Consider the following 25,453-nt stretch of genomic DNA (forward strand, 5'->3'; position numbering starts at 1 on the left):
AATTTGAGATCAAGATAATGTCCTCCGTAATACGAAAGAGGAAACAAATCGATAAAAAATGCACTAGAACATTTTTTTTTTTCGCGCGCGCCTTTGTTTCCCTATGGTATCTGATGTCGATCTTATGTATACAGTCAATTCAAAAAACGTTGTCGTCGACCGGCTCAAGCCTACGCGACTGGACCGAAAGGAATATGGGTAAAAATCACTGAAGCGGTTAAATATTCATTCTGAATTAATTGTTCCCGCTAGGAATAAAGATAATAATGGCGAGAAACAATCCATCAAATGCATGTCTTTGGGCAGGAAAAGAAAAACAAAGTAGTTATGATTCAGTTCACAATTTCGAAAATATGAAGGCATTAAAAACACGTCTCCTTCGACACTTCCCGCTCGCCTACGAAGGTTTGTGCTGTAAACCAGGCATAACTAGTCAGATAAAATTATGCAGTCAACTCGGCTTCAATGATTGCTACCCAGAGTTCCTTTCGGTCCAGTCGCGTAGGCTTGAGCCGGTCGACGACAACATTCTGGGAAACAAAAGCGCGCACGAAAAAAAATATCCTAGTGCATTTTTTTATCGATTTTTTTACTCTTTCGCATTACGGAGGACATTACCTTGATCTCAAATTTTAAAAAATATTAATTATTTATTTTTTCCAATTTTATTTTTACGATTCACTTTAATCTAAATTGGGCTCCCTGTGGTCCAATAAGACTGGACAGGGCGCGTTCGCGAGGCTTCTGATGCTGAAAATCAAAATGGCGCGAGGAGGAACGGAGTTGTTCGTGGGAAGACTATCTAAAGAAACTAAGCAAAGAGACCTTGAAAACGTCTTTTACCTTTACGGCAAGCTTTCTAGATGCGATATCAAATACGGTGAGCTTATTTTTAATCCCTTTATGCCTTTGATTCGCAGAAATTTTTCGTTTTTGCGAGCGTTTTTGAGTGAAGGCGAAGGGACGCTTTGGTTAGCGTTGTCTTGAATAAGATCGTTATCTCGCCTCTGATGCTCTGAAAACCTTCCCTTCAAGCTGGAAAGATACTCTTGAGTCAATCTCAACCCCACTTGTTATCATAGATTAGCTTTTAGTTAAATTTTTTGGTGATTTTAAATCAAAATGAAGGGTTTTACGAACAACCTTCATGCTGTCATACAACCATTCATACCATTCTGTGATAACAGTAGTAAAACCAATGATCTTGTCTATATTTTTTATAAAAAGTTCTCACGAATTTAGCCATTTTTATACTTATCCTAGTTCGTTCTTAAAACATCTCCTGAGTCTTAAGATTTATTTATACAAATTTTGTAAAATCTCATGTTTTTTTGCGGGTGGTTTGAGTCTAGCTTAACTTGTTGTAGTTATATAAAGAAACAACAGAAGTCGATGTTCTCCACGCTTTATAGTCCAACCAATTTGTAAAATATAAAGTATAAATAATTTAAACTTATTTTTCTTTAAGCTCTACAGGCTGTAAAAGCTGTATTTCAGGTCAAAGGTCCAGTGATTATAACTTACTTAAATTACATCTTGGTACTGGCAACACCCCCCCCCCCCCCCCCCCCCCCCCCCCATGAAAATATAAAGAAAATTTTTAAATCATTATTTTTTTTTAATGATTATCTATTAAATGTTTATACAAAGAAATTTCTGGTAATGACAAGGAGACAAAAAGTCTGAAAATTCTTGACGCTTAACTCTGTTTCGGTTTTCCTTAATTTAAAATATTTTGAAAAAAGCTAATGGTTGAGAGGTTATGAAAATAGAAAAAATCTTTTGTTTTGACCCATGAAAATTGAGGGCAGAAGAGGTCAAAATTGTTCTGGAACTTTACCTCCGATTGATTTCTTACCTCCAAAAACTATGTAAACATAATTCTATATTTTAATATTTTTTGGAGTTTTCAAGATTCTGAATCTCTGTAGAAATGCTCCGCCTGATTGTTCGATAGTTCTTTGATACCTGCTTATAATAACGATATTCACCTTTAGTTCTAGACCATTTTGTATAGAACCTGCTTTAGTTTTTGTCATATTCTTCATTGTAAAGCTTCATGTAAAACCCTAGTTCATATATAATTTTTAAAGATGTTTAAAAACATGGCCACCTGTCCTACTTAATTGTATTTTTTAGTTTATTGTTCTTGTAAAATCAACAACTGGTGTAAGCCATTGATTTAAATTTCTCCAATTTGGGATCCTAACCCAACTTTGCCTTGAAAATCTCCAATTTTGGGCATAACCTTGACCCCTTTTCTAACAACTAAAACTAGTCAGTTTTGGGCACAAACCCAACCAAAAGTTTACTTCATTTCTAACAAGTATTTCTAACAAATCTCACACCTTTCCCATTAAATGCAGCTATTTTTCATCTGGCCTACAATTTCTAGATCCTTTATGAGTTAATATTTCCATTTCATTTCAATCTTCTTTTCTCTTCCCACCTAAATTTCTCAGCAAAGTCCTGTCAAAGACTGAATGTATTCTGCTTAGAGAGACTTCAAGTGTCTTTTGAAAAGAACTTGGATACCTGTTCTTTTTTTGAACTTTTCAATTCAAAATTTCTCTTCAAAAACTTGCTTTTTGACAGTTACCTGTGTCAGTTATCTGACAGCTACCTGAATATAGAATAAACCCTTTTAAAATTTGAATGAAGCTTGAACCCATTGTGTTTTGATCAAAAGTATAACCTTCCTTTTAGTAACAGAATTTGCTTTTCTTGAGCAAACTAATTGGCCCCAGTACCACAAAAATAACCTAGAAAATTATCTGAGAACGAATTTGAATTTTATCCATTTTGGGGCTATATTTGATAATATTTTCTAAATGTTGTATTGCTTTTGTTCTTTTTTTATGTTGGCTTTTGTATCTACTTGAACAACAATAGGAAGAGAAAGGGGTGAGTAGTTAAGTCTGCTTTAAATATGTTGTTTCATTATGTAATGAGAGAAGCTGAGTGGAGTTATAGAGCATAAAGGATGAAAAATGAATATAAGTGTTGGTTGTCCTTTTTAGAATGTGTAGTTCCAGAAATTATCAGAATTTCTGAAGAGTAGGGATCAGAAAAAGAACAAAAATTACAGAGTTTGTATGAAAGAAAATTGGAATTTTGGGGGGTAGGGGGGTAGGGGGGATCTTTAAAAAATTCCTCCTTGAGGGGGCTATGGATAATTTTTGGGAGTACACAATCCTACAAAATGAATCACACTTTTTAAAATCATTATTCCCCTAAATAAAATTTCACTAAATTAAACTGATGGGAAAGAAATAACTGCTGGGCAGACTGTCTCAGGACATGATGACTTATGCCAGCATCACTGGGTTTAAAAAAATCAAATGCATTTGAAAAAAATCAAGTTCATTCATTAAATATTAAATCATGTTAATGTATGCATAATGTATGGTTCGGTGGCTGTAATGTACAAAGCATTTCATGTGTACGAGTGGCTGCTTTTATCGGCTACTTGAGAAGGGAGAAATGCAAAATAAATGGAAATATTCTTTCATTTTGAAGTCTCATAATGTGTCTTCTTAATGAATATTTCCAACATTTTTCAGTAAATGTCTATATACTCTGAATTATTTTTTGCATTTAAGTGAAGCCTAGTCTATGATGTACCTAGTATTTTATTAGGTAAAAGAGTCCCTTGATAGCTGACCTACAATAATTTTTTTTCACAGCTTATGGATTTATTGAGTATGAAGATCCCAGAGATGCTGAGGTACTGTTTGAAAAATTATTTTGTGATTAATTTTTTATTTACAGGGTCTTTCTACACGCTAAAATCCTTGAAAAGCTCTGAAATTTAAAATCTGTCTTTAAAAAATCCCTCAAAAAAGGAGTCTAAGAAAAGTCCTTCAAAATTTTGACTGTTTTATGCATTTTGATTGTTATGCATTTTTTAAAAAAATTTCTATTATAACAATGTCTGGTAATTTTTTTATTCTTGAAATTTTCTACAGGATTGTGAATGTTAGCAGTATCATTAAAGTTCATCATTTTCGTTCTTGTTTGAAATCCCTTAAAAAAGGAGTCTAAGAAAAGTCCTTCAAAATTTTGACTGCTTTATGCATTTTTGATTGTTACGCATTTTAAGAACATTTTCTATTATAACAATGTCTGGCCCTTTTTATATTCTTGAAAATTTTTAAAGGATTATGAATGTTAGCAGTATCATTAAAGTTCATCATTTTCATTCTTGTTTGAACAGGAAGCCTTGAGAAGAGAAAATAACAGAAAACTCTTTGGATCCAGAATCGTTGTTGAGTACGTGAAAGGTAAAGAACGAGGAGGTCCGGTAAGTAAAACCATGCCATTACTTGTCTTACATGAAATCCTTTAGAATTATTATAATAGGTTCTAGGGTGCTAAATATCTTAGGTATTAGCTATTCCAAGATTAAGAAAAAGACTGGGTCAAGTTGGCATTGAATTGCATTGTTGGGCTGTTTGAGGGGAGATATTTCCAAGATTGTGTCTGTTCTGCCCAAACCATATAAGTAATTTTTTTTTTTCGACTACTGCCTATTAAACAGAAAATTTTTTAGTAGCTAACTGTAAAGGCAGGTTTAGACGGTATGATTTTCGCCTACAACTATCGTATACAACACACTCGCGCCATCTTGCAACTCAAGTCATAGTGTGTAAATCAAGCCTACGACTCACCTAAGACAGACGTGAGCGTGTTGTATACACAAATTATAGGCAAAAATGGTACTGTCTAAACCGGCCTTAATAGCCTGGGGCTAGAAAAGACATTTAAACTTTCTTGCATGTGTTTGACCAGTGTAAATTTGTCCAATAGAACTTGGGATATTAAGTAACTTATTAAAAAGTGCGTTCGCCTCTAACTCACAAATGCGACCGGGATTTATTTCCCAGGCTCGATCATGTGATTAGAATTTTGTTGTTGGTTCTTGAGAATTTTTCTCTGGGTTTTCTGCTTTTCACCCTCTGTAAAAAATATTAATTAAGTTGTAACCTTGTAAAGCAAGGAATAGTTATTTTTATATAATTATTTTATGGTTTATCTGTACAAAGGCTGGTGATGAATGCTTCAAGTGTGGAAGACTAGGGCACTGGGCAAGCAGCTGTACAGTATCAAGAGGTGAAGTAGAGACATGGTTACAGTAAACACTGGGGTTGACGACAATCACACTACATTTATGGTATAATGGCCAGTCACCGATGTGCCGAGCCACAGTCCCCCCAGGAACCAACACCCTAAATCCTCCGTCTTGTAGATTGTTGCACCTTGAAAATCATCCTTCATCAGAATGCTTTTGTTTACTCAGATCTATCGACCCTTTATGCCGCCAGAAATCCTAGTAGGTTGATGTTTGGTGGTCTTTGCCAGCCCTCACATCAATCCAAACCAAATTCCAAATTTTCCAGAAAAAGTGTTTTCCAGGAAATGATTGACAAGGGCCTAGGACAACCACCACCATGTTTTGCCCCATTCAAGAGTTTGGTGTGATGTTATTATCATGAATTTAGCCAGGGTCCCTTACCAGAGTTATAGCAATGTCCAGGAAGTATTGAGAAAATTCCAGCTTGATCTGCGCTGTAGCAGGTGATCGGTATTCAAATGAGGTCTTTTCTTTCCACGATACATGCCCCAATAGAGTATAATGGCTTGACTTGCCCCCACTCATCTCACCCATCACTCCGACATCCATATATACCTTGCATCTCGCTTGCATCAGCAACAACATGATAGCAACAGAGATGGCCATTGAATGAAGCAATATCTAACTCACAGTAGAGTCCTTCAGATAATACCAGGAGAAATATTTTGACGTGAGAGTCTGCAAAACCCAATGTGGACCTCTGCTAGTGCCGTCAATACCAACTCAATGCCAAACTTCCAGATTTGGTACCTTAACCGTCTCGACATCCGTGAGATTTGCTCCAATCGATCCAGCCAATGAAGGAACAAGTGGATGAAAAAGAGGTCATCCAAAAATGATTCTTGATTCTTTGCCCGCCATCCTTAAACCCCTCCCAGAACCATGTCAACCAGATTGTCTGCCGTGAGAAGCTTCATTTCTGATGTAATCCAGATTTTGAGAGAAAGTTAAAATTCAAATGCCGGAAATTGAGGAATAAGAGAAGATATCAATTGCCATGCCATACTATTACTTCAATCCCTAAGATTTTCAATTCTGACTAAGCCTAGATTCGAAGGGAAAATATGTGTATGAATGAAAGAGATGAGTCATGGAATCAGACCAATGCTTCAAAGCCATGTTGCTGAGTCCTCAAATTAAAGGAAAAAATAAGGTCTCCAGTTGTTCCCAAACTAGCCAAACCAGATCAGACTAAGTTTTTGAGTAGAGAGATTGAGTAGCCCTCACATTTCCCAGCCATTTTTGATCCTTGCTGGAACACCATACCATCAAAACAAAGTCTGAAATCCGTTAACTGACCAGACACACCCCAGCCGGCCAGACAGAATTCCAGGTTATTGAGTGGGTATGGGAGGATCTGGTCAAAATACCGAACTAAATGAGGTATAATTATGTATATATAATTCCCAGCTTTAGATCAGGGGATAATCCACTTGCCATGATCATTTCATTACTTGTTAGTCATAGATATTGCCGAAATCAAGGTGGTAGACCACCCCTCTCCCCCTCCCCCCTCCTAGGAAGGGTATGGATATTCTTTGCTTCTGTCATTCTAATTTTGCTGTTTGTTTATCTACTCTCCTAGAAACAAATTAGAGTTAACCATTTATTTTGGCAAACAATCCATTACTCGTAATGATAATGATCATGCATATTTTGTTCAAATAACTGGTTTATATATGAGGATTTACCTATCTTTGATTCTTACATAATTTACCTTTCAAGCCATGTTATAGTAATCATTCTTCCTTCAGTTTCCAAACCTGAAACCTTTTCTAATTTAATTTTTTTATTTATGTTATTTCAGACGATACAGATGGTTTTCGGGGCTCTGGAAGGCATGCCAGGTTAGTAGTTTAATAATAAATAATAATAATAATAGGTATTTTATATAGGGTCAATACCGCATGACTTCAACAATGCTTTACAATATATTGATCATAAGGAAAGAAATTTGGATAAAACTGAAAGGTAGGTTTATATTTGAAGCTTAAATCAAATTTATTAAACATATTAGTTTAAATTGATCATTAAACTTATCTAGAACTACAATAATGTACATTTCATCCATTACATAATATTACATTTCATACTACATATTGCATATAAAGTTTTAATATGAACATTGTCGTTTAGCAATGTCATTAGACTGGAAATAGTCCCTCGTTACTTCAGACTTGTTACAGCTCTTGATAACAACTTGATAAATTCATTCTAATTCATACATGGAAATGTCTTATTTATTCCAGACCCTCACCAGCAATACTTTTGAAGCGACCACCGCCAAGCCGCTATAGATCTCGCTCAAGATCACCAAGAAGATTCCCTAACCCTCCTCCTCGAAGGCGCCGCTCTTTAAGCCCCCCAAGAAGGCCACGCCCTCCACCCATTAGCCGCAGCAGGGATAGGTACCGACGATAGATATTAGATAGAGTTTACTGTTAGTCATTTAGTTCAGTAGTTTAGAATCTACTTTTATTATTGGCCTAAGGAATGTCTCTTGAGCTTCTGTATTTTTCTTTAACAACTAAAATATTGTTGTAATCAGATGTAGTTTTGTTTGTATTTTGATCACCTCGTGCATCAAAGCAGTGGAAAACTAGATGTTTAGGAACAAATTTCATATATCAAAGCACGTGTTAAGCATAAGATATTCAGTAGAATAGTTAGCTTCACAGTTCCCTGCACCTTCTTGAAAGGTAACTGTGCCTGTGCTTGGAAGTGAGAATGGCAGTGAACATGCAATGATAGAGATGTGAATAATTCATTACAGATTCAAATAAATTGAAGTTCTGACCACTATTGTTTCTTAATCTTGAAATTAAAACTGCTTGCTTTCTTTTTAACTCGTGGATACGAGAAGCATAGAAATGAGTTACTGAGAGGGGTGTGGTCATCCAACTCCAACTCGCTAATTAAGAAATTAGGCTCAATTAACAGTGTCCCACAGTACTTTTATGATTGATAAACTGATTGGGAAAAGAAGAAGAGAACCAGCTCCCTTTCCCTAAAGATATTCCATTTTGGCTATGAATTCCACTGAACTTAAGGGGTGCAAAAATGCAAACTGAATTTATACTTGTTTTCCTAACGAAGATAACAGTTTCGATCTTGATCCAGTAATTTCAATTTTCTTCCATACAAACTTTGTAATTTTGTTGTTTTTTCTGACCCCCCCTACCCCTCAGTATGACATTTTCCCAATTTGTTCACACATTTTTCCGTCATTATTTATTGTGCATTGACGTTATTTATATATGAATATATAGTGGCAGATCCAGGAATTTTAGAAGGGGGGGGGGGGGGGGTGACTATTACAAAGGTTTTACCAGGAATAGTACTTAGAAAATTGAGCAAAAGCCAACCCTTCACCTGCCTCTGCATAAACATGACATTGGGTTCCCTGTGCTTTTTATTTGCATTACCGCTGTTAATTATAGTCGTGGGCTAAAATCACAGGAAGCCCATAAAACCTTTTTATCGTCATAGGAAGGAACGCCTGCTGAACTTATGTAATAATCTGGGACACTTGAATGGATGCGATCAGAAAGAACATATTTCGCAAATATTCTTAGATTTTATCTTGTTCTCATACATAATCATAGGGCTATAAAGGTATTTTCATTTGAATATGATTGTAATCTATCTTTGGTTGGCCTATGAAATTTGCTTGATCGTAAGGTATATGCTTACATCATATTTTTCTACTTGTCAAGACACTCGACATCTTCGTTTTGTCAGCTTTTTGGGATACTATATGACTGCCTCAAGCATGAACAGCGTTTATTTCTGACTTCGCGAGACATTTCCCTTCGTTTATATATTAAAGTTCATGTGAACTTAATTTCCGCAGATAAAAAGCCGATAATATAAAAGATCTAGCAAGAAATGGCTCTACTCAGATTGCACAATGGAAGCCGCTCAATTGCCGATAAATTAATTTTGAGAAATATTATTTATAAAGGTAGGTTCATGATTGTAAAAAATATTAAGTACTTAAGAAGTAAAGAACGTTAGGCAAAATATGGCAACCTCCACAACCCCTTCCCAGCAATGGTTTCTTGGGGACTTCATATAGATTTGTCCTGAGCTATAGTTTGCTCTTAATATCTGTAACATGTAACATTTTACCTTCACATTATCTCTTTCTGACTGCAACGGTTTTTCCAGTTGTCCAGTTTTTTCTCCCTCCTCTCAATTTTCATGACCCTATTTAAATTCAAACTGATTACAGCTGTTCTAGCTTCAGAGTCATACATGGACCGCATAGCAGTTGCCAGAGGAGGCCTCTAATTGCTTTCCATTGAGCTGCACCACTGTCGTACTTGCTCTGTTGAATAGTGATAACAATTTTTTTATTTTCCAGGTGTCATTCATCCTCATTCAAATTCTCGCAACTCAATAACTACCTTCTCTTCTACTCATGATTACGTCATCTGCGGTGCTGGCTCAGCAGGATGTGTTTTAGCCAATCGTCTTTCAGCAGATCCAAACAACGACGTACTACTGCTAGAGGCAGGACCAAGGGACTGGACTTGGAAGATTCACATGCCTGCCGCTCTGATCTATAATCTTTGTAATGACAAGTACAACTGGTTTTACCATACAGTACCACAAAAAAACTTGAATAATAGGTTTGTTAAAGAATCACAAGTGTCCAGACCTTGATAAACTCAAACGTTTCATAAATTTGTTTTGAAATTTTTAGCTCTTGGAGTCAAAAGTTTTCGTTATATATTTATCTTTTCAGGGTAATGTATTGCCCAAGGGGGAGAGTGTGGGGAGGTTCGTCTTCCTTAAATGCCATGGTATATATCAGAGGACATGCATATGACTATGATAGATGGGAAAGTGAAGGAGCTAAAGGCTGGTCGTATGCTGACTGTCTGCCATACTTTAAGAAGGCACAGACTCATGAACTAGGTATGTATATCCCATGAGGGTGGGTATGGGGAGATTTGTCACAGACACATAAACTAGGTATGTATATCCAATGGGGGCTGGGTATGGGGAGACCCAGACACATGAGCTAGGTATGCTTATCCCATGGGGGTGGGTATGGAGAGGCTTGTCACAGACACAGACACCTGAACTAGGTGTGTATACCCCATGGGGGTGGGTATGGGGAAGCTTGTCACAGACACATGAACTAGTATGTATATCCTATGGGGGTGGTCATGGGAAGGTTTGTCACATGAATGTTTTGTCAATACCATGGTAAACATTTTTTACTATTAGGTGCTGATGAATACCGTGGTGGTGATGGACCTCTACACGTATCCAGAGGAAAAACAAACAATCCATTATTCAGCGCATTTCTTCAAGCAGGACAAGAAGCTGGTTATCCGTTCACAGAAGACATGAATGGTTATCAACAGGAAGGACTTGGATGGATGGATATGACTATATATAAAGGTATACTACATCCATTTCAAAAAAGGCCACCTTAACCAAAGGATAAGTGATAGCAAATAAGCCATTCCAAGATCCTGAAGAATAGATGGAATGACTGGTGTTTGTCATTATTCTTAAGACGTGACGTTTTTTCCACTGCAAACCTTACATTCAATATCATGCCTAAATGCTAAAGCCTCAAAGATACTACACATCAACCAAATATATTTAGATGTATAAAAAATGCTATTTTTTTATTTGCATCAGTGAGTGCAAAAGGAGATATTGAGGTTAGCCCTATCGTGAATATCTCCTAGGATCGAATTAGAATTTAGTAGTTGGGAGGAGAGCCGGAGAACCCAAAAAGCCGTCAAGGCACAGGAGAGAACCAACAAACAACTCATCTCACATAGAACACCGAGCTTGTCGGACTTGAACCCAGGTGGCATTGGTGAGCGGTGCGGAGCGCTACGCCACCCATGCTTCCCATTAATGTATGCCCATAAGTTCTTTATATCTTTGAGTGACCTATTGCATTGCCTATTGCATTGCCTATTGCCTATTTCTTTTAGACTGTGAGAAGTCTCATAGCATTCTGACTTCCACATTTGTTTAGGAATGAGGTGGAACACAGCAAATGCTTACCTTAGACCCATTAAACGGAAGAGGAGGCGACACCTGAGAACAGAGACCAGAGCATTCATCACTAAAATACTGTTTGAAGGCAACAGAGCTGTTGGCGTAGAATATCATAAGGATAACCAAGTGAGCAAATGACTGGATTTAGTCATATGATCTGTGGGGAAATAATTGTACATGGTTAAAAAATAATTAGGCTGACAAAAGTCAGAGCACCGCTCATGTAACTCAGATATAGAACCCTACAACAACCTCTGAGCTAATCTAAGTCAGGGCATGGCTAACTCACAGATTGAACCCTGAAACAACCTCTGGGCTGATCTAAGTCAGGGCATGGCTAACTCACAGATTGAACCCTGAAACAACCTCTGGGCTGATCTAAGTCAGGACATGGTTAACTCACAGATTAAACCCTGAAACAACCTCTGGGCTGATCTTAGTCAGGACATGGTTAACTCACAGATTAAACCCTGGAACAACCTCTGGACTGATCTAAGTCAGGGCACGGCTAACTCACAGATAGAACCCTGATATAACCTCTGGGCTAATCTAAGTCAGAGTATGGCTAACTCACAGATCAAACCCTGGAACAACCTCTGGGCTCAATCTAAGACAGGGCACAGCTAACTCATAGATGAAAGTGGAATAATGCCATAGTTAAGTTTGGTGTTAGGGGGAAAATTGGAGTACCTGTAGAACATTAAAGGAGAGACCTAACGAAGTCTAAATCACATGTAATACTATCAATTGCAAGTCTAGGAATCGAGCAAAACACCCCACAAATAAATTTACACTACTAGATAAAGTTACAAAAGCCAGTTTTTCTTCTTCTTTGCATCAGATAAGAAGAGCAAGAGCAAACAAGGAGGTGATCCTATCTGGCGGAGCAATCAACTCACCTCAGCTCCTGATGCTGTCTGGGATTGGTGATGGTGATGAACTAAAAAAACATGGGATCCCTGTGGTTTGTCACCTACCAGGAGTGGGACAAAACCTTCAGGATCATCTCGAGATGTACATACAACAGGTACTAACATCTCTACAATTCAAGTTTTTGGCATTAGACGATGCTTTTACTGTATCTGTCCCAGACAACTCTGGGTTCAAATTTGACGCTCAATCTGTGTTCTATTGTGGCTGTCTTCCTCCATATTTAAAGCTTTCTCATTTGCCAATTCTTGATTGATGAAAGACAACTGCATCTCCCTACCCCTCCCCCGCTCCACAGGGAGCCAAGTTCAAGATCAAACCCTGAGACAACCTCTGAACTGATCTAAGTCACGGCACAACTAACTCACAGATCAAACCCTGAAACAACCTCTGGGCTGATCTAAGTCAGGGCACGGCTAACTCACAGATCAAACCCTGAAATAACCTCTGGGCTGATCTAAGTCAGGGCATGGCTATCACACGGATCAAACCCTGAAACAATCTCTGGGCTGATCTAAGTCAGGGCATGGCTATCACATGGATCAAACCCTGAAACAACCTCTGGGCTGATCTAAGTCAGGGCATGGCTAACTCACACTTCAAACCCTGAAACAACCTCTGGGCTGATCTAAGTCAGGGCATGGCTAACTCACACTTCAAACCCTGAAACAACCTCTGGGCTAATCTAAGTCAGGGCATGGCTAACTCACAGATAGAACTCACAGATCCGTATCAAGCTTATGGTTTCATGCTACTGATAAAGTTCCATTTTTCACAGGCGTGTAAGAAGCCAGTCACTCTCTATAGTGCTCAGAAATTATGGAATATGATACCCATTGGCATGAAATGGTTTGCAACAAGGACAGGTCTTGGAGCCACAGCACATCTTGAAGTAGGAGGGTTCATTAGGAGCAAGGAGGGTGTTCCTCATCCAAACATACAGTTCCATTTCTTGCCATCTGGAATAATAGACCATGGAAGAACGGCGATTGACCAGCATGCTTATCAGGTATGAGTGGCATGTGCTGCTATGGCACCAGTCTCACTGCTGTGTAGTTTACGCGGATTGCAGGTTCAATTCCCAACTAAGCCACATTATGTTTGATGCCATTTTCTCTCACTTGCCAGGAGGGTTTTTCTCCAGCTTCTCTGCAGGTTTTCCTCCGTTAAAACCAGACCCATTGCTAGGACCTACCAATCTTAGTTATGCCTTTTCTTAAAAAGCTATTAATAATTGGATCTTATTGCTTTTTTTTTTTTTTTTTTTTGTATGGGGAGGAGGGCGCATTTGTTTGAACCATCGAATCACCCCTGGCTATGGCCCTGAAAACCTATATGGGAGTTGATTGCTGGGTTGTAAATAATGAATTTCAGTGGCAGAGTGTGTGGAGCAAGCCGCATCCATATGGAAGATTCCCTTAAGGGGATTGATGGTAGTAAAATATAAAGATTATTCTTAATAAGCCTGTCATGGACTTGCTATTGAATAAATCTAAAATCATAATCTTCCTCGTATTTCTATTGTATACATAGGTGCATGTTGGAAGCATGCGATCCCAAAGTAAAGGTTCTCTTAAACTAAAATCAGCCAATCCACTGGACCACCCAATCATTGACTTTAACTACATGTCAACCAAGGAGGACTGGGATGAGATGAGGGCTTGTGTGCGACTCACAAGAGAACTTTTTCAGCAGAAGGCATTTGATGAATTCAGAGAGGAAGAGCTCAGCCCAGGTTAGAAATCATTGGCAGTGAATAAGTAAATGAGTGAATATGCTGTATCAGACGAACGAACGAGCGCATGAATGAACATACGTATGAATGAATGCTGTGTAAAGGGGATTTAGCAAGAATTATTTTGTCATGTTGTGTCGTGAGTAAATGGTAGAAAGGCTAAGCCTGATAATTTTTTTAAACAAAAACTGATTTTTTAAAAATCTTGTTATTCAAGGCAAGAATGTACAGACTGATGAAGAAATAGACGAGTTTGTTCGCAACAAAGCTGATACAGCATACCATCCATCATGCACTTGTAAGATGGGCGAATCTTCAGATAAAATGGCTGTCGTCGATAATGAAGCTCGCGTGTTTGGTATAGAAAGGCTTCGTGTAGTGGACTCCTCTATCATGCCTAGCATTGTCAGCGGTAACCTTAATGCGCCTACTATCATGATTGCAGAGAAAGCAGCTGACCATATTTTAGGTAATCCAATGTTACCCAAGTCAAATGCTCCTGTTTTTAAAACACCAGAAAAAGGTCAAAGATAATCTTGTGGAAATTTTTTTAATTAAATATATTTGTACGATTATTAAAGAGGTCCCAATGTAGAACTGTGTGGAACACCCTATTAATAGTATTGTCTAAACAGTGGCTGCTGCCTACCATCATGATTGCAGAGAAAGCAGCTGACTATATTTTAGGTAATTCAATGTTACCCAGGTCAAATGCTCCTGTTTATAACACACCAGAAAAGAGTCAAAGATAATCTTGTGAAAATTCTTTAAATAAATATATTTGTACGATCATTAAAGAGGTCCCAATGATGAACTGTGTGGAACACCCTATTAATAGTATTGTCTAAACAGAGGCTGCCAGATGAATATGACTGTTAAATTATTTTGAGAAACATGATTGAGCGATGATCAAAAAAGTCCCAAGACTGAACACTGTGGGACACTAGCAAAGACAAAGCCTTGGAGTTAAATTAAAACTAAACTAATTAAAAGGACTAAATCATTAGAGTCCTATACCCCTAAGAAATTTGAATCGAAGAGGAAGTTCTTAGTCAAAGTGAAAAAGTTAAAAAAAATACTATTTGTTTTTGGTTGAAAATAAAATTATTTTGTCTGATTTTGTTGCACTAACAGCCATAGACATTTTCAGCTTTGGCATGATATTTTACATTCCAAACCAAGTGTCATTTGCTTTGGTATTATTTCTTTATTCTCCATTAAGATTTCAGAACACGAAGTTCACTTCAGTAATCATAATATTGGATGAATGACTTCATGGTTTGAAATGGAAAAGCATTATAACAAAGCTCAAAAGATCTATGAAACGTAACTTAATACTAATACTTTTACAACAGACCTTTCCTGGATTTGCTTGAGTGACCAATATATAATAGCTCCAATCACAGTTGGACTTGATGTGTTAACATTTACACTTTTTATCAAGGTTTCTTCAATTAGTTTACATCTTAAACAAGAATATCGATTTTATTATTAAGTCCAACTTCAACTTGGAGCCATTGTTTCATGGCAGCTCAAGGAAATTCAGAAAACTCTTATTCAATCATACTTTTTACATAAAATAATCATATAATCATTCACTTTCTAATATCAAAATAATAATTACCTCTCATAATTTGAAATAAATTGCGCTCTCATACTACTTTAATTACTAAACAATATAATATATAAATATATTAATAATAACTTAAGTTTAGGAATTAAAGAGTGCAAATAATTTACCTGTAAAATAGATAGCTAGCTAACTAATTACTAACCTTCTGTTGCCTAAGTCTAATTAGTTAAAATAGGTGAGCCATGATGGGTAAACTAGTGCACCTGTGCTACTCAAGGGCGCGCATTTTAAAACATTTTTAAACACACTTACAAAAACTTAAACAATATTTTGTTGTACATGCTTTTGCTTTGTATAATTTGACATGTTCGAATTTTTGTATCTATTCATTTGCCTATTGAGTTGTTACTCTAGTAAACGCCTGTGCCCTTGTCATGCCTCACTGAATTCCTATGTCTTGTCTAATTAAAAGCTAACTATCTCCTATTTCATCCTAACTATTTCACGGGTATATTATTTGCACTCTCTATATACATAATAATATATATAATGACATGTAGTTACTTTTGATCTTTCCTAAACTTTAGTTATTATTGCTTCAAAGGCTGAATGAACTTGCCATAATATAAAAATGATTTTAAAATGTACAAAAGGGATTCAACCAAATGAATATCATATCGCTGTAAATAATGAAATGCCAGAAAGAAAATGTATTGAATATGACCAAAAATTCTGATCTATATCTTGTATCTAGTTCAGCAACACTGCCATTTTCCAGATTCAAATATTTCGGTACTTGTGAACAGCCAGCACATAGAACAGTGTCCAAATATAAATTATGATAAGGTTATTGTACTCTATTTCTTGTGATTTCTTTGGCCTTGGGTGGATTCATAGGTCTGCTTTGCAGCATTTAGTAATGTTTCAGTGTAGTTTTCAGGAAAGGTCTCATCTGGTACTAACAAAAAGAAAGGAAACTGTACAATAAATAATAGCCAACCATTACTGTGGTTTTAGATAATCTGCGACCTTGGTGGTTGCGAGCTGCACACTGAATTTTGGTTTTTCGCTGCAGTCAGTCAAAAATAATTACCTTTAATATTTTTGACTGGTGGGAGAAAAAAACCTATTTTGTACAAAATAGCCGCAAAATGGCTGTAATAGACAATACATCTTTGACTGTCATTCAAGACTTACCACTGGTGCTGACTTTAGCATTGAAGTCGTCACTCACAAGAACTAGTTCACCATCTTTGTTGTACCCAAACCCATGTTTGTTGTCCCAAACAAACCCAGCATGCAATCCTGTATATGGTTAAATCATTACGAATAATCAGCTTGCTGTTTACCAAGATGCAAGTGAATGGAATAGACCTAATCCACTGTATTCCCATCCAGACCATGTCATTCCCTAGAGTGTCATTTCTTTGCCTAATGGTTATGTTTCATTAGAATACACAGGAATGTGGATACAACTGAAGCAAAGAATCTTACTCTCAAGAGAATTGACACATGGTCTGAAATGGAACAATATTATGCCTAGGTGAATTAGGTCATTGTGAAGTGTGTAGGGTGCAACGCTGGGGATGGCATAAGTCGATTGATCTACAAATTTTAATGTGAAGGGAAATTAAAGCAAAATGGAACAATGGTTTGGGGGTGCCTTACAATGAGAACAGGAAGCGGGTATCAAAGTGAATGCAAACATACATAAATGGGAAAAGAAATAAAAAAATAAATGGGAATCAAATTTACTTGTTCTAGACTCTAGCTGCCTAACGTATTTGGCTTACTAGCTATTTTAGGTAGCTGTACTCTTTCATTTTTTTTTTTTTTTCTTCCTTTATTATTTCATGTAATTACACGAGAGAGTGCAAGATAAAGGTGTTAAAAATTTTAAATGGTGAGTCTGATAATGATGCCTAGGTCAATCAATTTTCCTTTTGTGTGCATGAGGAGGTAAAAAGGCCCTGCCATTGAAATTTTTCAAACCACTAAAGCGCTGTACATACTAATAGAGTGTTTTCCCTCACGTGACAAGGCAGTCATATTGGTGTACCAAACAACACAAACTTTCTGCACAGTTTTTGCATGAAAATAGAGTTCAATTCCCCAAGGATAGAAAATGCATTGTTTTGGTACACCAACATGGCATGAAAGCTCTCTACAAGTCACCTTCGAATCCAGCCTGAACATTAGTTAGCCTTTTCTGTTTTGCTACTGGCCATGAAATTGACAGGCATCTTGTTATGGCATTTTGGCCACATGTTGAGCAAGCACGATCAAGGATACGACTTGCCCTTACCAGAGACATCATCAGACTGCATTTTAAATACAAACAATTGCATGTGCAATGAAGAATGAAATTATGGGAGGTTTCAGTGTCAAAATGAGACACTAGCATAGATAGATAGATACTTTATTAACGTGTCAAGAAAATAACTAGCTGAGGGAAAACCCTCTACTAATAGGGGACACCTAAGGTATAATAATAAAATAAAAGCATAAGATATACAATGATATTAATTAAGACTAAAAATCAATTCAATAAAGTACTAAGAAATTATTTTATAATTATAAAATATAAAATATAAATATTCTAATGTTTTGATAATAATGTAATAAAATCCTAATCAGCCTTTCAACTATTACATAAAAAACACCCTCTACATCCGTTGTCAATTAAAGATGTAAGGTTTTTTTTATGGATGCAATTTTTAAAATCACCTAAGGATTTGCTTAATCTGTCTTTTTTGTCTAATTTGCTCCAAAGTATGGGACCTAGATATCTAAGGGAATGCTTACCAAACGTGACTGTGTTAAATCTAGGTATAAGAAAATCTGAGTTTCTAAGGCTGTAACAAGAATCATGAGCATCCATCAAATTTATTGTCTTGCTGGTATTGTAAGTCATGAAGAACAAATCCCACCACAAAGTAGCACCATTTAATGTGAGGGGAAGGGGCATATATTGGAAAATATAGCACACTAGTATACATGAGACTAGAGTGACCACAGTAAATCCGTGAAACTTTAGTAATACTAAATAGCACAATTTCATGCAAATTCCATTGTTTTCCATTGTTTAACTAGCACTATTTTGTACTATTTAGTAAATAGTGTTTCACAGATTTACTGTGTCACTCTAGAAGTGGGGTGTTGAATTGGAAGTTTGTGGATATTACAAAAATATGGGGAATGAAAGAGGCTATAGCTCATCATCACCACCCCTCTCCTCTCTCTCCCTTCAAGGTCACTTACAAGTGACACGGCAAATTTGTAGCTATACTACTGTAGCCATACTGGGCCCAGTTGTTCAAAGCTCGATTAGTGCTAATCCTGGGTTAACTCTTAATAAGACCTATAGAGATAATCCAGCTTTGAACAACTGGGCCCTGTATCTTATATCTTGTTTAAGTTTGGTTCTGTTTGAGCTGTGCAACTGGTGTACTTGATAGCAAACTCCTTTTTCCAATAAATCAAATATCTTATGATGTCAGGGTAGCATGAGTGGAGTCAATTAAGGCTTATTTTTGTTTCTGTTCATTGCTGTATAATTTGGACCATTCATGTTACTGCGATTCCAAGTCACATGTGACCAATTAACTTTATAAAATAACTGTTATGAATGTCGCGTTCTGATTGGTTTGGAGTGCGTACTTTATGAGAGCACATTGCACACGCACGCACTTCCCGTTGCATCATTCCTATCTATTATTGTACAGTTGTAATTTGTATTTTATAAAAGAAATAAAAAACTTGCTTGCTGTGCTGCATGCAGTCATAAAGCACCTGGGGATTGGCAGAACACTCAAGAAGTGTCGAGAAGCACTCTGCTACGTGTCAAACTTCTCCTAACACTTCTCTCGTGTTCTGCCAACCCCCGCGTGCTTTATGACAGCACACAGCACGCGCGTGCGTTTTCTATTTCTTCAAGACCAATAGGCCCTTTGCAGCTAGTGGTCACGTGCTTGGATACCGCTTAGCAACACAAAACTGGAGAGCAAGCCTTCCAGTAAACAAAAGTTGTAATAGGTCAAGCACGCGTGGTTTTATACGATAGTTTCATCGTTCAAAACGCTTAATCCTTTTGCCCTATCTACAAACACAGTAAGATAATCTTAAATTCTCTCCTTTGGACTCGATTTTTGGTTCGAAGTAACGATATTCTTCGCGTTATCGCGAAAAAATTGTCACCGCCGGCCCGCTCGACGGCTGAAAAACATGGCGACTTCGCAAGGTATGTACTTCAAAACTCTCCTTTTTTTTGGTTTCTTTTCAATTATTGGACTTCTAAAATCTCTAAAATAACAGTTTAGATTGTGAATGGTGATCGATTGTAATTGGACGGCATTTTAATGGACGATTTGTTTATTTTTTGTGAGAGTGATTCCACGTCTAAAGTCAAGACTAACCCATGTTTACATATATTCGCTGTAGATGTTAGAACTCCCGACGAGCCATCACATACCAAGAAAAATTCTTCGTACCATTGTTGTGTTCCCTTGTGTAACGGAGATTCTCGATATCATCCTGATTTAAAGTTTCACCGCTTACCAGGCCGTGCAAGGGATGAGCAATTGAAAAAGGAATGGCTGGTGAAGATACGAAGAGATGTGGGCCCACACTTCAAGGTATATAGGAATCTAACAATATCAATGCACAATACGAATTGCCTGTGGATCTTTAAAAAACTGTAATGAAGATAAAAATAGTTGAATACAGTTACATTGTTATTAAAAGGACATTTGATTTATAATAGGTTAACAAAAGTACCAGAGTGTGCTCAAAACACTTCACTGAGGAAGATTACAATCCTCCCACTGATTCTGGACGTCAGTTGCTAAAAAGAGAAGCTGTACCATCAATCTTTGACTGGTCAACCAAATCCAAAGCAAGAAGAAAGATAATTCGACAAGTAGATAGGTAATGAATATCACATATTTCTACTTCAATACATTTCATTTAGACTTGACTGATGGAATTGTACTTGATGTTTATTTTGGTTTAAACCAAAATAATTTTATAATTTTAATAATTTAGTCTTTTATAATTTTTTATTTAGTGTGAACTGAGTGTGAACTGAGTGTCATCATAATTTCAAAACCTTTTTACAGAGACACTCAGACAGATGAAAGTGATGACAATGAAGATAATAGTCCCAGCACTTCTACAACCTTCAGCATGGATGACCTACAAGCACAAGTCCAGTCACTCAGAGCACAGTTCCAAGATGCACAAAAGCAACTTGAACAAAGTAGAAATGAAACTGCAGCTGCCCTCACTGAAATAAAAAGGGTTAAAGTTGAAGCTGCAAAAGAAATTGAGGACATTAAGAGGCAAGCTGCAGAACAATTAGCACTTAATAAATTTGGGCTTGAGAGATTTGGCACAGACAATGAGATCATAAGATTTTATACAGGTTTCCCATCCTATTTACATATTCAGTTCTTTTTTAAGTTTTTGCAGCCATGTGCTGCACAAATGACATATTGTTATGCCTCTGGAGAAAGAGAAAGTAGACCAGACTCAAGAAATATGCTTCTTGTGGATGAATTGTTTATGTTTTGTGTACGCCTCAAACTAGGTCTATTCGGACAGGATTTAGCTCATAGGTTCCGAATACATAAATCGTCAGTTTGCAGGAAATTGATCACATGGACTAATTTTTTGTATTTTCTTCTTGGTAGTCAAGTGATCTGGCCTTCAAGGCAAGATGTTGATAGGTTTATGCCAGAAGGTTTTAAAAAGCTTTATGCAAGCACACGTGTCATTTTAGATTGTACAGAGATTTTTGTTCAAACACCTACCTCCCTACTACTTCAGTCGCAGCTTTATTCTAGTTATAAGAGTAATACTACACTCAAGGGTTTGATAGGCATTACCCCTAATGGAGCTATTAGCTTCGTTTCTAGCCTTTACACAGGGGGGATTAGTGATAAGGAAATCACAAGGTGCAGCGGCATTCTAGATTTGTTAGAACCTGGTGATTCAGTCATGGCAGACAAAGGATTTGACATTGAAGATTTACTTAGGGAGAAGCGGGTAGAGTTAAATATTCCTCCGTTTCTTGAAAGTCAGGAACAATTCTCTGCCGCAGATGTTCAAAAAACAAAGACACTAGCAAGTCTTAGAATTCATGTCGAGAGGGCAATAAGAAGAGTCAAAGAGTACCACTTTTTTGATTCAGATGTGCCATTGTCCACTTTAGGTTCAGTCAATCAGTTATATACTGTAGCCTGCCTCCTTACAAATTTTCAAGGCCCACTTATTTTATCCAATGGTAATAATGAGGCATAGTGTCTGTAAGAAGTTGGTGAATGTATGATTAATGTGGCTTACATAACCCATTAGATAATCTTTAATGCAGGTTGGTTTATCATGTGTCTTGGATTGCTTTTTGTAACTATTTCAATTTGTTTGTAAATGAAAACTCAAAAAAAAAAACTAATGAACAAACACAAAATCTAAATAGCACAAATAAATATAATACTAATATGATATAAATATAATAAAAAATAAATTAAGATTATGAATTGATTTGTCATTAATAAAAATAATATAATATTTGTTATCATAAGAAATCTGGCCATGGTTTGAGAACAACAACAAAAATCTTAGTGTATTAATGTAAATAGTAATTGAAGAAAAAACTATCAACTTTGTCCTTTGCTTGCTGGAAAAACACTGAATCAAAATTAATTCTAGAGCAAACAAACAAATTTTCGTCAATGTAACTGAAAAAATCACACCATTCTAATCCTGTGAGTCCAAGCTGGCACTGGATCTGGTAATAATAAATGTCTGTTGTTTTCAGTTTGTACTGGTTAGTGTTCTGGTCCTTGGTGAGATACCTCACATTGTCAAATGATGTTTCCCCCTCTTTAACGACCTTTATTTCTAACAAGCCAAAGGGATTCTGACCATTATTTACGGCATCAAGGTCATAAACTTTCCTGTCTGGGCTACAACCTAGCCATGGGCACTTTGGGTGGACGATCAGCCCAGATGGGAAGAGGTTTACTCTTCCACCCTTTGCATTGCTAGCATAGACCATGGCAGCATGTGGTTCAAGTTCAATGCCTCTTCTCATTGCTGCAGTTTGTACAAATCTGGTGGGGTTTAGCTGATTGACAAGGGTGTCAAAATGTGACACCCGGCGAGCGACAATGCCAAATTTGCTTGCTGTTACCCTTTTTTTTCTGAGCAGGTGCCATACATCACTCTGACTTTGAGTGACTGTTTGCTGCTGCACTCTCAGTGATGACTCTGTTGTCACAGACAATGTTCCAAATATAGATTGTTGACGACTGTCAAGACAGATTGACACATTGTTATTAAATCTGTCCTCTGCACTTGAGAGGGGAAGCTCTGGGAAAGAAGTGCAAGTAAAATCATTTATGATGTAGTCAGTTGACATCTTTTGTTGATATGACAGGACACAGCCTTTTGGGACATTTCCAAACTTGCTCTGTACAAATGGGATATTGCCAAGTTGATCTTGATTGGGCAGAATGGTTGTAAAGAGAGGATAAGGTGGTTGGAAGCCATTAAAGTGCTCTTTTGTGAGGGTAGGATACTGGGTAGATGGGGAATACAAATTACTCTTGATATATCTACTGTATGAAGCGCCAAGTTGGGGTTTTTTCACTAGCACGTCTTGTATTTCTTTTTGTGCGATTTTGGATCCTCTAGGTATGCTCCAACGCTGCTTCATGCTGGTACATGTTAGCTCATCAGGCAATGTCCGATGTCCCAGTTGCTTAAGAAGGGCTAAATAGTAAAGAAGCCCGATCACATGATGGCAGTATCCACCTGCCCCGGCTACACATGAGCACAGCCCAGACAGCAATGTCAAATTGTTGTTCTGGACTGACACCTCTAAAATGTGCGGTGGTTCAGACTTCCTCATTGAGCGGTAACACTTGCATTTAACTCTCACGCACTGGTCGGTATATATCACTAAAAAATTGGAAAAATTAGTGTGAATTGTCTGCCATTCATATCATAATGAAATAGAAAAAACATTTTGGCTATCAAGTACCTTTAACGTCATGTAAATAGCCTGGTTCCGCCATAAATTTGTACGCTTTCGAAGTGCTTGTGCAGCCAGACTTCTCTATAGCGTAGCTCCCTACATCATCGAAGGTGAGGGAAGGAAAGATAGAGATGTCTTGAGTTTCTACTTCATCTAAAACAAAAATAAATATAAAAATATCAGTACGAAGAATTTTTCTTGGTATGTGATGGCTCGTCGGGAGTTCTAACATCTACAGCGAATATATGTAAACATGGGTTAGTCTTGACTTTAGACGTGGAATCACTCTCACAAAAAATAAACAAATCGTCCATTAAAATGCCGTCCAATTACAATCGATCACCATTCACAATCTAAACTGTTATTTTAGAGATTTTAGAAGTCCAATAATTGAAAAGAAACCAAAAAAAAAGGAGAGTTTTGAAGTACATACCTTGCGAAGTCGCCATGTTTTTCAGCCGTCGAGCGGGCCGGCGGTGACAATTTTTTCGCGATAACGCGAAGAATATCGTTACTTCGAACCAAAAATCGAGTCCAAAGGAGAGAATTTAAGATTATCTTACTGTGTTTGTAGATAGGGCAAAAGGATTAAGCGTTTTGAACGATGAAACTATCGTATAAAACCACGCGTGCTTGACCTATTACAACTTTTGTTTACTGGAAGGCTTGCTCTCCAGTTTTGTGTTGCTAAGCGGTATCCAAGCACGTGACCACTAGCTGCAAAGGGCCTATTCATGAACGTCAACGAATGTCAATGTAAATATTAAAAGGGTTTCTATCGTTTCTATTGGTTTCTACACCAGGACTGGCATGAATACTCATGTGAACACGTGCAAAAATCGTTGCTCTCATATCTCATGCTTCTTGTCACTGTGAGTTTTTCACTCTGGATATATTTTCTCAAAAATGTCACGAAAGTCTTTTGATTGACGTCTACCAAAACACAATTTTGCGTTTGTCATTTAGGTTTTTTGGTTGGTTGCGTGTGAGTGGGAATCGCAGTTAATTGCTTTCAAAAGAGTCCATTAAGCTTAAATATCACAATTTAGAATATTACATTTTATCGTTCACTCATTTCGACAAGTAAAAAAAATAAAGCGAGTCGAACTTTTCAAACGTGGTTTTTAAATTTCTTTTTGTATACTTCGCATAATAAAAGAAAATCATCTGTTGTAGGGAATTATAAAAACATATATCTGTAAAAATATATTAAGGAATATAACAGGAAAGCAATCAGCAAAAAATACATTAAAAACAAGTAATCTTAGAAACACAAATGAGCTTAAAATTCGTAGAGCCGAAGTGTAAGCTTTTATGACTTAAAAATGCGCCAAATACACACAGAAAACAGCTGAAAACAGACCATAAATCGAGAAAATAGAATAGATATATGTTTGATGGCTTACCTGGGTTGATATTTCGAAGAATAGGTGTGATTTTCCGTATATTTTGTAGAATACCGACTAAAGAACCTAAACAAGCTTGTTTTGTTTGCGCACTAATGAAACCGGTTTATTCTGGTTGAATGACGTCATAGCGTATTTAAACTCTCTCTAAAGCCAGAAAAATTTGCCAAAAAATTTTTAAAATTTATAAAATGAATCCAGAACGAAATTAATTGGAAAATATAATTGTTTTCTACAAATTCTTACGATAATTTACGTCTTCTAGCTACAGCACTAATTATTAGTTTGATTGGCACGTGCAGGGCACGTGTGGTTAAACATTAATCAACCATGCTAATCGTAGGAAACAGGAACGGATCCAAATGGAAAGCGGATCTTGGAATGCGACAGAATTATTGAAGACCAGTTTATCGTTGGCTCCCAGTCAGCTGATAAAAGTCATTAAGAGCGGATGTCCCTAAATGTCAACTACCGCGGGAAAATCGAAAAAATTCGAAAATTCCTAAAATATTCCAGAAGAAAGCCTTTGTGGTTCTTATTACCAGAAAAATACTTTTAGGATATTCCACTTTTTAAATAGCGATGTTTTAAATGTTTTGTAATT

At 36.9% G+C, this 25,453-nt stretch overlaps 5 protein-coding genes and 1 long non-coding RNA gene across 10 annotated transcripts in view; 3 read left to right on the forward strand and 3 right to left on the reverse strand.

Annotated features, from left to right (window-relative positions):
• The window catches only part of LOC148912754 (uncharacterized), a 141,431-nt gene extending 139,852 nt beyond the window's left edge, over nucleotides 1–1,579 (reverse strand). For both annotated transcript variants that reach the window (XR_016119129.1, XR_016119130.1), the window contains exon 1: nucleotides 1,551–1,579. This is a non-coding gene — a long non-coding RNA (uncharacterized LOC148912754). The remainder of the gene's footprint in view (nucleotides 1–1,550) is intronic.
• LOC116298017 (uncharacterized) lies at nucleotides 732–7,936 on the forward strand. Its single transcript, XM_031706358.1, has 7 exons — nucleotides 732–880; nucleotides 2,893–2,904; nucleotides 3,687–3,727; nucleotides 4,217–4,303; nucleotides 5,046–5,112; nucleotides 6,942–6,981; nucleotides 7,384–7,936. Exons 1-7 carry the CDS (start codon nucleotides 748–750, stop codon nucleotides 7,553–7,555), a joined length of 552 nt encoding a protein of 183 aa, XP_031562218.1. The 5' UTR covers nucleotides 732–747; the 3' UTR covers nucleotides 7,556–7,936.
• A 703-nt stretch (nucleotides 7,937–8,639) lies between these two features.
• On the forward strand, nucleotides 8,640–14,646 carry LOC116297991 (choline dehydrogenase, mitochondrial). 2 transcript variants are annotated; one of them, XM_031706334.2, is made up of 10 exons: nucleotides 8,640–8,749; nucleotides 8,988–9,098; nucleotides 9,501–9,768; nucleotides 9,885–10,057; nucleotides 10,373–10,549; nucleotides 11,145–11,293; nucleotides 12,009–12,194; nucleotides 12,876–13,106; nucleotides 13,631–13,832; nucleotides 14,050–14,646. In XM_031706334.2, the coding sequence occupies exons 2-10, from the start codon at nucleotides 9,023–9,025 to the stop codon at nucleotides 14,364–14,366; spliced, it is 1,779 nt and encodes a 592-aa protein (XP_031562194.2). In that variant the 5' UTR covers nucleotides 8,640–8,749; nucleotides 8,988–9,022; the 3' UTR covers nucleotides 14,367–14,646. The 2 variants fall into 2 exon arrangements, with proteins under 2 accessions (XP_031562194.2, XP_031562202.2); XM_031706342.2 differs by having other exon boundaries at nucleotides 8,653–8,815.
• Nucleotides 14,585–24,985, reverse strand: LOC116298008 (uncharacterized). The gene is made up of 4 exons (XM_089026507.1): nucleotides 24,850–24,985; nucleotides 17,581–17,726; nucleotides 16,603–16,710; nucleotides 14,585–16,363 (listed from the first exon to the last, which is right to left on the reverse strand). Exons 2-4 carry the CDS (start codon nucleotides 17,720–17,722, stop codon nucleotides 16,263–16,265), a joined length of 351 nt encoding a protein of 116 aa, XP_088882633.1. The 5' UTR covers nucleotides 17,723–17,726; nucleotides 24,850–24,985; the 3' UTR covers nucleotides 14,585–16,262.
• LOC148912759 (uncharacterized) lies at nucleotides 19,347–22,221 on the forward strand. 3 transcript variants are annotated; one of them, XM_089026486.1, is made up of 4 exons: nucleotides 19,347–19,645; nucleotides 19,846–20,039; nucleotides 20,168–20,331; nucleotides 20,523–22,221. In XM_089026486.1, exons 1-4 carry the CDS (start codon nucleotides 19,630–19,632, stop codon nucleotides 21,703–21,705), a joined length of 1,557 nt encoding a protein of 518 aa, XP_088882612.1. In that variant the 5' UTR covers nucleotides 19,347–19,629; the 3' UTR covers nucleotides 21,706–22,221. The 3 variants fall into 3 exon arrangements, with proteins under 3 accessions (XP_088882612.1, XP_088882613.1, XP_088882611.1); XM_089026487.1 differs by having other exon boundaries at nucleotides 19,966–20,039; XM_089026485.1 differs by having other exon boundaries at nucleotides 19,347–20,039.
• On the reverse strand, nucleotides 21,942–24,841 carry LOC148912760 (uncharacterized). The gene is made up of 3 exons (XM_089026488.1): nucleotides 23,877–24,841; nucleotides 23,450–23,596; nucleotides 21,942–23,367 (listed from the first exon to the last, which is right to left on the reverse strand). The coding sequence occupies exons 1-3, from the start codon at nucleotides 23,890–23,892 to the stop codon at nucleotides 22,031–22,033; spliced, it is 1,500 nt and encodes a 499-aa protein (XP_088882614.1). The 5' UTR covers nucleotides 23,893–24,841; the 3' UTR covers nucleotides 21,942–22,030.
• Nucleotides 24,986–25,453: the final 468 nt, after the last annotated feature.

Source organism: Actinia tenebrosa, unplaced genomic scaffold (genome assembly GCF_029948245.1).
Source record: "Actinia tenebrosa isolate PJP-AT-01 unplaced genomic scaffold, QUT_ActTen_1.0 PGA_scaffold10__47_contigs__length_13832649, whole genome shotgun sequence".
NCBI lineage: Eukaryota > Metazoa > Cnidaria > Anthozoa > Actiniaria > Actiniidae > Actinia > Actinia tenebrosa.